The sequence below is a fragment of the Danio aesculapii genome, chromosome 6 (assembly GCF_903798145.1).
Source record: "Danio aesculapii chromosome 6, fDanAes4.1, whole genome shotgun sequence".
NCBI classification, from domain to species: Eukaryota; Metazoa; Chordata; class Actinopteri; order Cypriniformes; family Danionidae; genus Danio; species Danio aesculapii.
The window spans coordinates 23,787,992-23,803,645 of NC_079440.1; the positions used below are offsets into that span (position 1 = coordinate 23,787,992).

Genomic DNA, 15,654 nt, shown 5'->3' on the forward strand with positions numbered 1-15,654 from the left:
TTTTTTTTTTTTTGAAGAATCCCCCATCCATCCCCTTTCCTCCTTCACCAGGGGAGGCTTGTGGGAACTACTTATTCTCGTACCCCCTTATGCTTATTAACCAGGCAGGAACCCTGCGCTCCATTATCTCTGAATGCAGGGTTCTCTCCCAGGACATCATGCCAAGCTTGCTATTATTATCAAGTGTGGGCAATCTTATCTTATATTATCTAAGTGTGGACAATTAAAATATTCTGAAGAACAATGGGGTAAAACAGCCATGGACATCCTAGTAGGAACAGACTGTAGAAGTCAATGGCTGATTATATTATTATTATTTTCAAGATTCTTTAATTCATCTTTTGTGAGAAGAACTAAAACCGGTTTGGAACCAAGGAGGATGAGTAAATGATGACATAAATATATATATATATATATATATTATATATATATATATATATCTATATATAATATATATATATAGATATATATATATATATTGAGGTTAACTATTCCTTTATCCCTTGGAGTCACAAACATGAGTATGTAACCTTATTTTTATGCTTATTAAAAAAAGTTATATTTCAATTTGATACAAAAATGATCTCATTTAACAAAAAATATTAGACAAAATTAAAATACGTTTTTTTTCCTTTACAAAACTATTTTTTATTTATCTTACAAAAATTCTATTTTATTTATTCTAATTATTATTATTATTAGTAGTAGTAATAGTATGATTGTAAGTATTATTGTTATAATATTATAGTTTTTGCTGTTATTATTGTTAATAAAAATATTATATTATTGTTTTCACAATTTATTTATTTTGCACTGAAAGAACTAGTCATCTTTTAAAAACTGTCCAGATGGCAGAATGTATTTAACATGGAAAATGCGTTAAAAAAAAGGAAAATAAAATATTAGGGATTTCAGAAACATCTATATGTCTATATTTTATACAATTCCATATAGAAAAGGGATTAAATCATAGCCCATTATGATGACCTCCAGTTAAAAAGGGCGAACTTAACAGAATCGAGGATTTTCTTATGATTTACACACAATTCGTAGAACGCGTCTTCAACCGTTGAACAGTTCAACTGTAACAAACGAGCTCTGGTTGCTTAGTAACTTAAAGAACACCGGTCAGGTGTTTCGCGCGTAAATCCTCCTGTAAACTTTAGCTCCGCCCACATACACTTCCTCTTTTTGACAGTAGATTTCTGTTTATATTACACACATTTCTCTCACTCGTCATTTCGCACGCATGGATGTCGGTGACGCTTTGAGGTTTTAAAATGACAGCTCTGTTTTGAGGTATGTATCAGCTTGTAAGTGTGTGTTTGTGGGGTGTAAAGGTGGCGGAAATGCAGTGTACAGAACTGGTGTAGACTGGTTGACTCCGCTGCTGTGCGCGCGGCACTGAATGTACCATAATAATGAGCGGGGACCCTTACATGTGCATAAAGCCCTCTCGGGTAAATGATTAGTAAGTTGTCCTTTTGTACCGACACTTTTTCCGCTTTAACACAACAGACCTCCAATGGTTTTCTGTCTGAGCGGCGTTAATCTCCACAGAACCACGAAGACATGATAAAACACCGGACTGCGTTCACGGGGAATATTCCGGTCCGCTCCTGTAAATCGCGTTCTGCTCGCAGTTTACGCGATATCGGAAAGTAAACCTTTGTCGTTTATATATCTTGACCCGGTATAGAAAGACAATGGCGTAAATGCGATCAAAATGACGTTTTCCACGCGAGTGGACCGCATATTTGTCCAGAATACTGCAAGGACAAGTGGATGAAATGTGTTTCTCAGGAATTAAATTGGTGCATGGATGACGTTTGATGACGTTGATTTGAGACAGTAAGTAAATACGTTATGCACACATTTATGAAATATTCTAAATATCGTTTTAAGATTATTTTAATAAAGATCCGCAGAAAAACTCAGAGCAGGGTGTTTGGACACTTTTTGGAGAAGTCTGGACACACTGTATTGACTGTACAAACAGCTAACTTACACAGGCTAATTTAGAATAAATTATATGAATTTTTAGGTCTATTGTAAGAAGTTACAAATTTCACATAATAAATGTTAAGTAATTTGTCTCATTATTATACAAAATATATTAATTAATCCAGTTGAACAGTGTTCATTAAAAAGTGTTCAATTTACCACTTGTTGTTAATAATTTTGAAACACATTTGCTGATATCAGATTGAACATTTTTGCTGACCTTGATATTCTTGATTCTGATCTCTTACTCTTGACTTGGCAGACATGGACAGATGTTCAATTCCTAAGTCTACACTTACACACGCAACAATATTACAATAACGCTTTAATTTAACACACTGACCTACAGCAGGCTGAACATACAGTATGCAGAGACACAAATGGTTGCCCAACACTGAAATGTGCTGGCTAACAAGAAGAGACATGATTGGTTAGTAGAATTACCATTTAAAATTTCTGTTGGAGACAACAAATGAGAATAACAGCTGCAGCTGTGACCTAGTTATGGGGTAAGAGCTCAGACTGAGGTTAAGTTAGGCTAGCCATGATTGTAATTGTTTTTTTTTTTTTTTGGTTTATGGTTGTGTTGGCTTTCATAACAATATACTCTGTAAAAATAAATATATATAGATTACTTTGAATCACAGCTGCCATCTTTATCATTTCATGCAAATGATCTATATTTCTAAAATAATTTCTCAAATAAGGAAGTGTAAAGACTAAATATTTTCAGACAAACAATCCCACAGAAATACAGTTAGATAGTGATATTTGGGATCTTATGTTTTTGCAAACAATTCATTTCCAAACAAAACATTTGTTTACCTCATATATTGTATATGTTATGTAAATAATGTCTGTGCAACACAAAATAGCACATTATACCCAAACAGTTTTTCTAGGCACTCCAGCATATAATTGTTTGCACAATGCTGATGTTCTCTCACCCTGAACTCTGCATATTGATTAATGTATTAGAGCATCAAAACAAAGCCATCAAAGCAGGAAGGGTCATAGAGCATTCAGTTTTGTATAAACTTAACTTACAAGTAAGCCATTTCTGTGTTGTAATGCTTTTATATAGCTTTAAAAATCAAAACTATTTCTAAGCATGGCTACAAAATGTTAAACTGCAGGAGCCAAAGAATCAAATGCAAATTTTATATTAAAACGCAAAGCATATAAATACTCTAAAATCACATCATATGAAAGTAAAACTAAAAGTGAGACTGTGGCAGACTTGATAGTATCAATTGGTGGGCCTGTTGAAGTGTTGAAAAAATTGATACTCTCACTGAGTGATGTCAGGTCACATGATGTAGCTAATTGCAGACTTGTGAATGAAATCTTCCATATGCATCACGCGAGGTGTTCCATATGTACACAAAGTGATGAGTGTAGTTGAGCAAATAGACTAATGCTTGCTGACATATATACTGTGTACTGGAAATGTCAATTTCACACACACACACACACACACACACACACACACACACACACACACACACACACACACACACACACACATATATATATATACTGTTGCTTATAAAAAGGCTTAGTCCCTTTATTAATCAGGGGTCATCACAGCAGATTGGACCGTCAACTTATCCAGCATATGTTTTACACAGCGGATGCCCTTCCAGCTGCAACCCATCACTGGGAAACACCCATACACACTCATTCACACGCACACACTACAGACAATTTAGCTCACCCAATTCACCTATAGCGCATGTGTTTGGACTGTGGGGGAAACTGGAGCACCCGGAGGAAACCCACGCGAGCACAAGGAGTAAACTCCACACAGTAATGCCAACTGACCCAGCCGAGACTCAAACCAGTGACCTTCTTGCTGTGAGGCAATCGTGCTAGCCACTGCGCCACCTTGACACCCATAAATACTACTATTACCAATCAAAAATATTGAAATAAAATTACATACCACTAACACTTTGCTCCACTGGCAAACCATTGTGATATGCATATTAGGATATGAACTTTTGCAATATTTCAATAATTTTGATATATTGGGCAGCCCCAGATGGATGGATGGATGGATAGATGAACAGTTCAAAACATTTGCAAACAAGCCTGTCTTTACTTCTCAGCTTAAAGGGTTAGTAAGTATAACCTTCAAGCCGTAGATCTTGGCCACAGAACAGAATTATTTTGGGTGCGCAGTGGAAAAGCAGTTCAGAGACATTCTCTAAAGTCTTGTTGATTCAGTCTTTTGACGTCATGTTTATTAGGTGATTTAATATTATTCACAGTCTGGCTGGTGGCTGTGTGCTCTATTTCTTTTTTATTTGATAGACTCGTATTCATTTTTACTTCCAAAGGCTGATGTTCGTATTTTGCAATGAAGCACCATCAAAGAAGTGATGAGCTCTACATATGTTCACACTTATAAAACGACAGATCTGCTAAAACAGAACATGGAGCCCAGAATTTGGTTTTTGATTTGAATGCACACTCTATCTGTGCCTTCATGTATTATGCATCAGTACATAATTCTTTTTTGCCATTTGAGAAATCAGTGCTTTTCAAACCCCATGGCAACATACAAAGAAAGAAGTAATTGTTGTTTACGGCAATCTGGCTTGACTAAATAAGCTGTTGTGTAATTGCACTAAATTAGAGGCTAATTAATGCAGAGAAAATGGGAAGCTTTAAAATTCTTCTTTTAAAGCTATTACACTAACTAAAGAAAAATGTACCACTTCATAGATTTTCATTTCAATTCTAACTGGAAAACAAAGTATTTTAAACTTAAATTCTTGCACCTTCCTTACGATTGACATGCTAACATCAAAGCCAGCGTGAGCCTCGAATGGAAGATCTGTAGGACAGGCGAAGCACAAGAACAAAGGGCTTGTGACTTGAATGGTTGGTGTGATGACTGAAAGGAATGTGATTGTCTTGTGAAGCAAGTCTAGACTGTTTTTTTGTAGATCTCACAGGCTGTAAATGATGTGCAGCGGAAAAAAGAAAAGTATGAAGTAAAACTGCATGTGATTTAATATAACACTGCTTCGAGGAGAGTAACTCAGTCCAGTAATGGATTTATCATATTCAAAAGTTTGACATTTATGATTTATATACATAACAGCTTGATTAGCCAAGTGAAATACAAGTGAATTAGTCATTATGACATTTACTCAATTGTTCCTTGACAGTGAGAAGGTCATTCAATTGTGCTTATTGGATGTCTATGGGTAAGTCTTAGCGAAGTGAAAGTTGAGCTCCAAACATCAATATTACCCCTGCAAAATGCCTGAATATTAGAGCAGGGTTTGCAACTTGATAGTAAAGACAACATTGTCTTTGGCCAGGCTCACCACTGCAGTACTATTGTGTTCATGCTGTATGGTATACACCCACTAAAGCTGATGATTTAATAAGGAAGTGTGATGCAGTGCGTTAGTGCTTCAGCACTGATCAAGCTCTGTGCTGTGGAAAGTGATCTGGGACAGAGACACTAGGGTGTCTCCCCAAGCGATGGAACCATTTGTTATCTTTAGTGGTGTATTAGGCCACTCCTTGCATTTGTACATTGATTTAATGGAATATGAGAATGAGACTTATGTTGTGTCAAGCCTGTATTTCACATAGCATTGAGTGCAGTGTTGAAACACTCGGCTTGTTTATTAGCTTAAAGGTGCCATAGAATGAAAATCTGAATATGCCTAATGTTCAATACATAGAAATGGCATACAGAGTGAGAGAATACTTGTTTTCATGAAAAACCTGTGTGTGTAAAATCCGAACAATATACTGACTGTTGTGATGCACTTGGTATCATTATATGCATGCCATAGGCTGCGTTTAATTGGCCATGTTTCCTAGTAATATATGTAACAAAAATGATAATTGTTTATCTTATTATTTTTTTATAATATATTTAACATGTAAGACTCTAATTTAAAAAAAACCTAACAATTTACATTGTATATGAGTTTCTGAGTTATGCGGACAGATGACAAATTGCTGTAGCAATACACAAACAATGCTAACAATTTCTCGTCCGATATGTTGTGGGCTTTAAGGAGCAGTACTCAAACATCTGTCAGAACACAAAATATGGGACATACAAATTATACATTTTTTTTCAGTGCCACCCTGAAGAGGTAATAAGGTAGAGCTGTGCAATAATCAAAATTCAACTTTGATTTTGGCCTCCAACAATTATGAAAAATCATGTGGAAATCTGTGAAATAATGTAATGTGAATTTTGAACATGGAGTGTGCTTTATTCATTTAAGTGTATTCGCTTTATTCATGTGAAAAAAGTGTGAAAGAGAAACCGTCCTGTTGTGTCTATGCGCTCAGCCTCAGAGATGGAGAACATACACACACCTGTAAATTAATCTTTTAGCTCAATGTGTGCCTGAATGGTGAAATACATGCAAATATCTGTCAAAAAAGTGTCACAATTCACATAAACCCTTCTTTGTTATGTAACTTACCTAAACCACATACCTACCATGTAGGTATCAGAACAATTAAACTTATTAAAGGGCACCTATTTTACCCCTTTTACAAGATGTAAGATAAGACTTTGGTGTCTCCAGAATGTGTCTGTAAAGTTACAGCTCAAAATACCCATCAGGTTATTTATTATATAATGTAGAATCTGCCCATTTTTGGTGTCTGTGACAATGTAGCTGTTTTTGTAGCCTGTGACTTTAAATCCAAATGAGCTGCTTCTCCCTGTCCACTGCTCTGACATGCATGTCTGCTTCTCGTGTGTTATGTCAAATAAACAGCAGTCAGTGATAGAGACACGGATAAAGCTGAAATAATATCAAGTAAGTTTATTTGATGTATTTGTGGTGGCGTCTATTCAAGCCTTTTGAGTCACACACAAATGCTATTTGCAGTACACAAACACATATGCACATTTACTGACTCCATGCAGCTGTGGCAATTATAGCGGTTAAGAATTACATAGCGATTTTACTCTCTTTATTTCCAACATGCACTGTTTTGAAAACGTTTTAAACTTATAAAATTTATCATTCAGGTACTGCTGATCACAGAGAATTGTAACATATGTTTTAATCCCAGTTTCTTTGTAAAATTATACAATATACAATTGTATAATTACACATTATATAAATAACAATATTTTGTGGACATGTGTATACATGTTATTATTTATGTGTTTGTAACAAGTAAGAGTAAGTTTTTGTTATGTATTTTGTCTCATACATTAATTCATATATTTTTTAATATCTTTCTTTTTTATTATTGTAATTTAATTTTTATTTATCATTTATAATACTGTATACTAAACACTTGATTTTTATGTCTTCAGGAATGTTTACCCTCACAGAAGTTGCCTCTCTAAATGATATCCAGCCAACTTATCGGATACTGAAACCATGGTGGGACGTCTTTATGGATTACTTGGGTGTGGTCATGCTTATGCTGGCCATATTTGCCGGGACCATGCAGATAACCAAAGATCAGGTGGTTTGCCTTCCTGTTCTAGAATCATTGGAGGACCAAGCCCCTGTGTCCACAGAAAGGCCACTAGGCAAAGCTTTTGGCTCTGGGACAGGAGGGGGCCATGTGACACTGGCAGCTGCACCTTTAGCAAGCAACGAACAAACCGACAGTGTTGTCCAACACTTCCCACAGTCGTCTGCTGTCAGGCAACCTCAGCCCACAGGTTTACGAACAAATCTGGATTTTCAGCAGTATGTCTTTGTAAATCAGATGTGCTACCATGTTGCCCTCCCATGGTATTCGAAGTACTTTCCATATCTAGCTCTCATTCACACTATTGTTCTTATGGTGAGCAGTAACTTTTGGTTCAAGTATCCAAAGACCAGTTCCAAAATTGAGCATTTTGTGTCTATTTTGGGCAAGTGTTTTGAGTCCCCTTGGACAACCAAAGCATTATCTGAGACGGCCTGTGAAGACTCAGAAGAGAATAAACAGAGATTGACTGGAGCCTCTACATTACCAAAGCATCTTTCAACCAGCAGTGAGGAGGGAAGTCCAAATCAGTCCACACCAATGCTTGCAAAATCTAGCATTAAGTTTTCTGCAGAGAAGCCCGTCATTGAAGTTCCAAGCATGACTATACTTGACAAGAAAGATGGAGAGCAAGCTAAAGCCCTTTTTGAGAAAGTAAGGAAATTTCGCACACATGTCGAAGACAGCGACACAATCTACAAACTCTATGTAGCTCAAACTATTATAAAAACTGTCAAATTTATTCTGATTCTGTGTTACACCATGACCTTTGTCACCTCCATCAAATTTGACCATGATTGTGAGCCAGAAATCAAGCATTTGACTGGATACAACAAATTTAAATGCACCCACAACATGGCTTTCATGTTGAAAAAGCTCCTTGTTAGCTACATTGTCCTAATTTTCGTTTATGGACTGGTTTGCATTTACACTCTTTTTTGGCTGTTTAGACGGCCACTTAAGGAGTATTCATTTGAGAAGGTTAGAGAAGAAAGCAGTTTTAGTGACATCCCAGATGTGAAAAATGACTTTGCTTTCCTCCTTCATATGGTTGACCAGTATGACCAGCTGTACTCGAAAGAACGTTTTGGTGTCTTTCTCTCAGAAGAGTAAGCGAGAACAAACTGCGGGAAATCAGCTTAAATCATGAGTGGACCTTTGAGAAACTACGGCAACACGTGACTCGCAATGCACAGGATAAACTCGAGCTGCATCTTTTCATGCTCTCGGGTGTTCCTGATGCAGTTTTTGACCTCACTGATTTAGAGGTCCTAAAACTGGAACTCATCCCAGAGGCACGTATCACAGCAAAAATTTCCCAGATGATAACCTCCATGAATTGCACTTTTACCACTGTCCCGCCAAAGTTGAACAGACTGCATTCAGTTTCCTCCGCGATCACCTCCGGTGCCTTCACGTCAAGTTTACGGATGTAGCAGAGATTCCACTTGGGTTTATATGCTGAAGAACTTAAGAGAGCTTTACTTGGTGGGAAACTTGAAACCTCTGAGAATAACAAAATGATAGGATTAGAGTCCCTCAGGGACTTGAGGCATCTAAAGATCCTACATCTGAAGAGCAACCTTACCAAGATCCCACTAACATTACAGACTTATCGCCCCACCTGATCAAACTTGTGGTTCACAACGATGGTACTAAAACTCTTGGTGTTAAATAGCTGAAAAAGATGATGAACCTTTCTGACCTGGAGCTGCACAATTGTGAACTAGAGAGGATACCGCATGCAATTTTTAGCTTGACCAACCTGCAGGAGTTGGACTTGAAATCGAACAACATCCGTACCATTGAGGAGGTCATCAGCTTCCAGCACCTCAAAAGACTTAACTGCCTCAAACTGTGGCACAATAAAATCATTTCCATTCCTTTGTCCATTAGTCACGTAAAAAACCTAGAGTTCCTTTATCTGTCACATAACAAACTAGAGTCCTTGCCTACTACTCTGTTCAATCTACTTAAACTGAGATACCTGGATGTTAGTCACAACTCCATTGTAGTGATTCCTCCAGAGGTGGGGTTTCTCCAGAATCTACAGCACTTTGCCATCACTGGCAACAAGGTGGAAATGGTGCCCAAGCAACTGTTCAAATGCACAAAGTTGCGTACCTTGTCCCTTGGGCACAACTGCATCTCGTCGCTGCCAGAGAAAATTGGACAGTTGCTTCAGCTGACGCATCTTGAGCTGAAGGGGAACTGCCTGGATCGGCTGCCTGCACAGCTCGGTCAGTGCAGGCTCTTGCGTAGAAATGGCCTCACTGTGGAGGACCACCTTTTTGACTCATTGCCCCTAGAGGTCAAAGAGAGCATAAGTCAGGAAATCACTGCAACTTATGCTAACGGAGTGTAATCATGATTCATATAAAAAAAAAATTGAAAGAACAGTCATGGTATTTCTATCTGAGTACAACAGAATAAGAACGTGCAAGAGTTTCAGAATTCTGCTGTTTTTTTAAGGTTTTGTCCACATGAAGAAATTTTCAATCCAGGACTGCGGGCATGAATGGATGTTCCAGGTGTGAAGAATGAGTCCAGTATCAAAGTTTATGTCAACAGTTGTTATCACTTTCTGCACAGGCCAAAACAATCTGCCAGTTAGCCAATGTTAAAATCTTTTGAGAGTCATTATGCCTGTCTGCATGGGGATTTTGTTCTTTTTTATTTTTAGTTATTATTATTTTCCCATGTTACAGTACAATAATACAGTACAACAATTATTCAGTAGCATTTTTGTTAATTCATGTTTTCACCTGCTGTTATGCGCACAGTCTGCATCGCATGCCGTGTGCATTGTGGTGCCATTAATGATTGTATTTTTTCATTTGCGAGAACCCAGAACAACTGACATTTATTACAAAGTCAATTACAAATACTGTATTTGACTAGGTGGTAAAAGAAAAAATGAAGGAAGAAATTCTCAATTGGGTTTAGTAAAATGTGCACTGAAGTATTAATAACTGAATGTTCCTGTCAAAACATAGTTACCATGTCCACCCAGCGTCGATCAAACTGTATATGTTATTCTTCGGTTAATGTCCATCTTTCTTTAATGATATTGTCCACCTATTCAGTTTCTAATAACCAAAATATTTTGAACTAAATAACAATGTTCTGTGTTGAAAATTTACCAGTGTGTTTGCATTCAATTTGGGTTTGAAGATGCACAAACTAAAGGTAATCATTTGCACTGCACTGCAAGTCCTGGCAATAAATTAACTTTTCCTTCTAACATAATCTTCAACGTGGGTTACAGAAGTAATGATTAAGTTATGGCGACTTGCATGTTTTGTATATAACACTATATTATGATGGGACAGACCAGTAATGTGTATACATGTCCTTGCTGATCAAAACCTCTGATAGACATGTATAGTAAACTTGCCCTGATATTTAGTCTAACATCATATCTTTGTCTTTAAATGTGTATGACATCCGCTTAACTGTTAGCCATTGATGGCTAGTTAAAGTAATGGAAATGCTTGCACTGTGTGATTGATTGTTTCAAGTTACCTTGCTGTTAACATACTGTGCATGGCTATGCAGTCGGCTTTTGGGGCAAATGCACAAAAAGGTGACTTGCCAGATGTTAGTAATCAAGTAATCAAGTGTTAGATAATCCTAACCTAAACCTTTTATTTTGTTTGATTTTCTTGGTGAGTTTACAAATCTGTTGTTAAAAATTTGAAGGAAAAGTTCAGCCGAAACCCATTTTATCTTTGTATACTCAGCTTAATGTCATTCCAGACATATTCCTCCTTATATTTTTTTCTTTTATAGACAGTCAAGCCTGAAATTATTCATTCCCCTGGCAAATTCTGACTTAAAGTTGAAGTTAATGTTATTCAACCAGCAAGTTTTTTTTTTGTTTTGAGCAGAAATAACACAGTCTTCTTCCAAAAAAATAATTAGATGATGTACACGAGGCGTCACTGTGGAAAAAACAAAAATAAATAAAAATTTACACTTGAACAAAAACTTACATTTTTGTCTGAATTTGTCAGCGGTATGAATAATTTCAGGCTTGACAATGTATACATTTATAATTGATGACATACAAGTGGGGCATCACGGTAGCGCAGTGGGTAGAACGATCGCCTCACAGCAAGAAGGTCGCTGGTTCAAGCCTCGCCTGGGTCAGTTGGCATTTCTGTGTGGAGTTTGCATGTTCTGATCACCTCCGGGTGCTCCAGTTTCCCCCACTGTCAAAAGACGTGGTACAGGTGAATTTGGTAAGCTAAAAAATTGTCCGTAGTGTATGAGTGTGTATGGATGTTTCCCAGTGATGGGTTGCAGCCGGAAGAGCATCCGCTGCATAAAACATATGCTGTATAGGTTGGTGGTTCATTCCGCTCTGGCGACCCCTGATTAATAAAGGGACTAAGCCGAAAGAAAATGAATGAATGGCATACAAGTTCTTATTTGAATTTTGCATTTATATGTCATGTGTGCAACCAAAAAGTGCCGCAATATTCAAATATTTGAACGTATTTCCATGTATGCAATTTCTATATGGGTACAGAATGACACGAGGAGGAGTAAATGTGACAAAATTTTAATTTTAGAAACTTTACACTCTCTACAAGTTAATAACTAAAACGGTTTCACTTTTGCACCCGAATAACATTTTAGATATATTTTTTATTTGATTTGTATGAAGAGGAAGTGCATATGTTAGCTAGATCTCTTGAAATGTAAATGACATCCATAATATTTATTGAAGCACTAAATGTTAACATGACAGATTAAGTGTTGTTTGTTCTAAACCTTTTTTTTTTTTTTTTCATTTGTTTACTGAAAGATTTGTAATGATTGGATGACATTTCGACTTTGATGTGGACTGCAGGGTTTATAGTAATTGAATAATTTGGACAATGTCCTGCGTTTACTTTAAAAGCATAACATTTCAGACCAAACCAAAAGGAGTTCAAAAGGACATTTACTTGTCTTATTCACATTTCACAGAAGAGTTGCGTCTCATTTTGTGGAATTGCTTTTCCCACAGTTATATTTGTCCCTCTGAAATGCTGCAGGGTCTGACCTGTAATTGGTATCTTTGTGACCCCTCAAGAATCTCCAAACTTGTTGATGTCTTGCCAGCTGAGGCCTGAAAATCATTTTTGCTACATGTGTGACTAACAATAATTATAACCACATATGAATCTAAAGATGAGTTTCAGTGTTTTAGGTGATTTGAAATGATATTACTAGGTTTTGTTAAATGTAATTTCATGTTGCACTGTCAAAAATGGTTCTGTTTGATGTTTTCAATGGAAGTTTTGTTTATGTAGAGAAATATTCATTTGTTCATTTTTTTAGTCTATTAATAGTTTAACTGCAATGTACCTAATTTCAAATGATTCCACCAAATATACATTGTGTCCTTTCAGGTACACTGAACACAAATTCATTCCAGCAAAGTATGTTTGTGTTTAAGAATGAAGGCAACTTTGTGTTTTATTTATCTGCAAATGTTTTTGAGGTAAATTGCTCTTCAGCCCTGAATGTAGCCTTATTTGCGTCCCTTCATTGTTTAGACTTCACATTTTTGATGGAAAGGAGCATGAAGTTAGTCTGCTTTGCTCCTAATCACGTTTGAAGATATGTTGAAATTGGCAATTTTAATACAATAAACACATCAAAAACAAATACCTCAGTTTGTGCTGTTTGAATCGTCGCTAACGTTTTCAACCTGTAATATCTTGGACAGAGATGCCTAAAGTAGGGCCCGTGGACAAATTTGGCCCATTGTAACCTTTGATTTGGCCCACCATCCCATCTTAGAAGAGAGCGAGAATGGTGGGGAAGGTTGGTGTGTTTTATATCTGAGCTACAAAAAAGCTAGTGAATCTGATTTTCTAAAAATGTAAATACTGTCACTCGACGGACAGTGGAATATGCAGAAGACGTCAGTGAGCAAATCAAGGCAAAAACTAGTGTAACTATTCTGTTATAAATAAGATTGCTTTTGTTTTTACTGTAGTAAGTTCATTATAAAATGATTAAAAAAAAACAACATTCCGTATTATTTAACATAAAGACATGTTTTCTAGTTATCTTTGAATTGTATTAAATACATTTGGAAATTACCATGGCAATTATATTTACATCCAGCCCACTAGCCTCAGTCAAGTTTGGCTTTTGACCTTTCATAAGGAAAAGTTTGGGCACCTCTGGTCTAGGATATGTTGTTCAGTCTATTCGGTCGAATTCTTGTCTTTTAGCTCCCTCTACAGGTGACGGACTATAATTTCTGGAATGTGTTATAGCCACACGTTGTTTTCCTGTGTAAAAGAAAGAAAGAGAAGTTGAATAGTATTTTACGATCATGTAGTTCAGCACTAAAATGGGCAGGACTTATTTTATTTTTTTTTTTACGTTAGAATAAAACAGCAATTCTCATATTTACATATTCAGTCTATTTTGAATATGAAACCAATTTTATTTTCTGTGACAGGTATACATTAATGCCAAATTGAAGCCTTAATGCGAGGTGCTGCAGTCAAAAACACTATATATTTAAACACCATTTTGACCATTTTGGTCTTTTTGGTTTCCCCCTTTTTTGTCTAATGTAAAGACAGCGTTCAAAACGCATTTAAATATTGCTTCTGTCACCTTGGAGTTTATCAATTTGTCTGTTAAATTTAAATTATAATATATTTTTAAAAAGTTCTCAAAATATTTTTTTCTCTTTAAATTAATCAGCACTTACATCACATTATTCATATTCGGAAGTAACAAGAGGGGTATTTTCATGCATAAATAGTTTAATTATATACATAATTCTACATTATACAATAAAAAACACCATATGATAAATGAAAGAGAAGTGTATGTTTTCATCCATTTCATGTTTAGTTACCTAAATGTTTGTGCTAGAATTTTTAATTAATATAGAATATGCAAATTTAAAGGTAACATATTTTAGATCATTTTAGTTTTTTATTTTGTAAAAGTGTGAAAAGATATAGCCTATTTTAACATATTCACATTTAATTATGTTTTACATTTACTGTGCCAGTTAGCACCAATTTCCTGCATTTAGTATAGGAGTATACAATGTCTTTACTTAACCTTCAGTTTCTGTTAACAATCCAAACAAAGTACATATTTTAGAATTTGTCCAAAAATTGAAATATGACTGAAATTTTATAGAAAGTAGTGATATTCAATTAAGTGACCTTTAGGAATAATCAATAGTTGGTATAGCCTGTAACAGCTCAGTATTTATGTTAACAGTCTCAAATAATATCTTTAGGGCTAATAATAGCATATTTAATATATTCAAAGCCTTCTACAGTTATGATAATTTAAATTTCAACATTACCTTTACAGGCCTGCACTCAAAAATGGGCGTGGCCGAATTTAGGCTTCAGTCACGGTTTATGAAGGTCCAAGCGCCCTCTGGCTGAACAGAACTTCCTTTAGGAAACGGTTATGAAGGGCTGTTGTTGCAACTCCTGACACCGTTGTTTAGCTTTTTGGTTTAGTTTGTCACCAGAGGGAAATTATTTCAGTGACACCTGTTTTAATTTAACGCGGTAGGACTGACTGGCTCTCATTTGTGTGGTAAGTGACGCGGTCTGTAATGTTGGAATTTTTTATTTTTATTTTTTTCAAAAACGTCAGCCGATGTTTTATGGTTTGCATAACTATCCACAATACCGACATATATTGTAAAGTTATTTAAAAGAAGCCTTCATTATATTAGCTGTTATTGTATAAAAGTTTCAATTTGAAACTACTAGAATCGGTCGACGATCACGTTGTATTATTTTAGACACCACAAAACGCATGTTTTGCTTAAAACGAAAAACAATGATGGTGCAAAATTTAACACTCTAGTGAGTCTTAAACTGACAACATAGACACAACGTTGACATTAAGAGATGACTGTGTTTAGGGTAAATGCCCTACAAAGGCCCATTCAAAACCCTAGTGATGGAGTAGCCTGCATATGGCATTATTTGTGTGGTCTACGAGTAAACAGACCTGAAAAAAATCACTCCTCAGCAGTGTACATGCCCTTGGGTTTGCTGGCATTGCTGCTAAAGGTTCAAAATATAGCAGCCCCACAGACCTCCTGCAGTATATAGTAAATTTGGCCTTCAGAGCAGCCTGAGCAAAGCAAATTTGTGTCAGCATCTT

At 36.1% G+C, this 15,654-nt stretch overlaps 2 protein-coding genes and 1 long non-coding RNA gene across 3 annotated transcripts in view; 2 read left to right on the top strand and 1 right to left on the bottom strand.

Annotated features, from left to right (window-relative positions):
- LOC130230671 (uncharacterized) overlaps window positions 1-2,354 on the bottom strand; it is a 15,993-nt gene extending 13,639 nt beyond the window's left edge. The window contains exon 1 of the long non-coding RNA XR_008837971.1: window positions 2,225-2,354. This is a non-coding gene — a long non-coding RNA (uncharacterized LOC130230671). The remainder of the gene's footprint in view (window positions 1-2,224) is intronic.
- On the top strand, window positions 1,192-13,152 carry lrrc8db (leucine rich repeat containing 8 VRAC subunit Db). Its single transcript, XM_056459797.1, is given in 7 exon segments — window positions 1,192-1,299; window positions 7,325-8,598; window positions 8,601-8,811; window positions 8,814-8,936; window positions 8,939-8,991; window positions 8,994-9,087; window positions 9,090-13,152. Coding segments are annotated over 6 exon segments (2,520 nt in total). The 5' UTR covers window positions 1,192-1,299; window positions 7,325-7,326; the 3' UTR covers window positions 9,857-13,152.
- A 1,781-nt stretch (window positions 13,153-14,933) lies between these two features.
- Window positions 14,934-15,654, top strand: part of znf326 (zinc finger protein 326) — an 8,765-nt gene continuing 8,044 nt past the window's right edge. The window contains 1 exon segment of the mRNA XM_056459032.1: window positions 14,934-15,075. The gene's annotated coding sequence lies outside the window, so the exon portion shown is untranslated.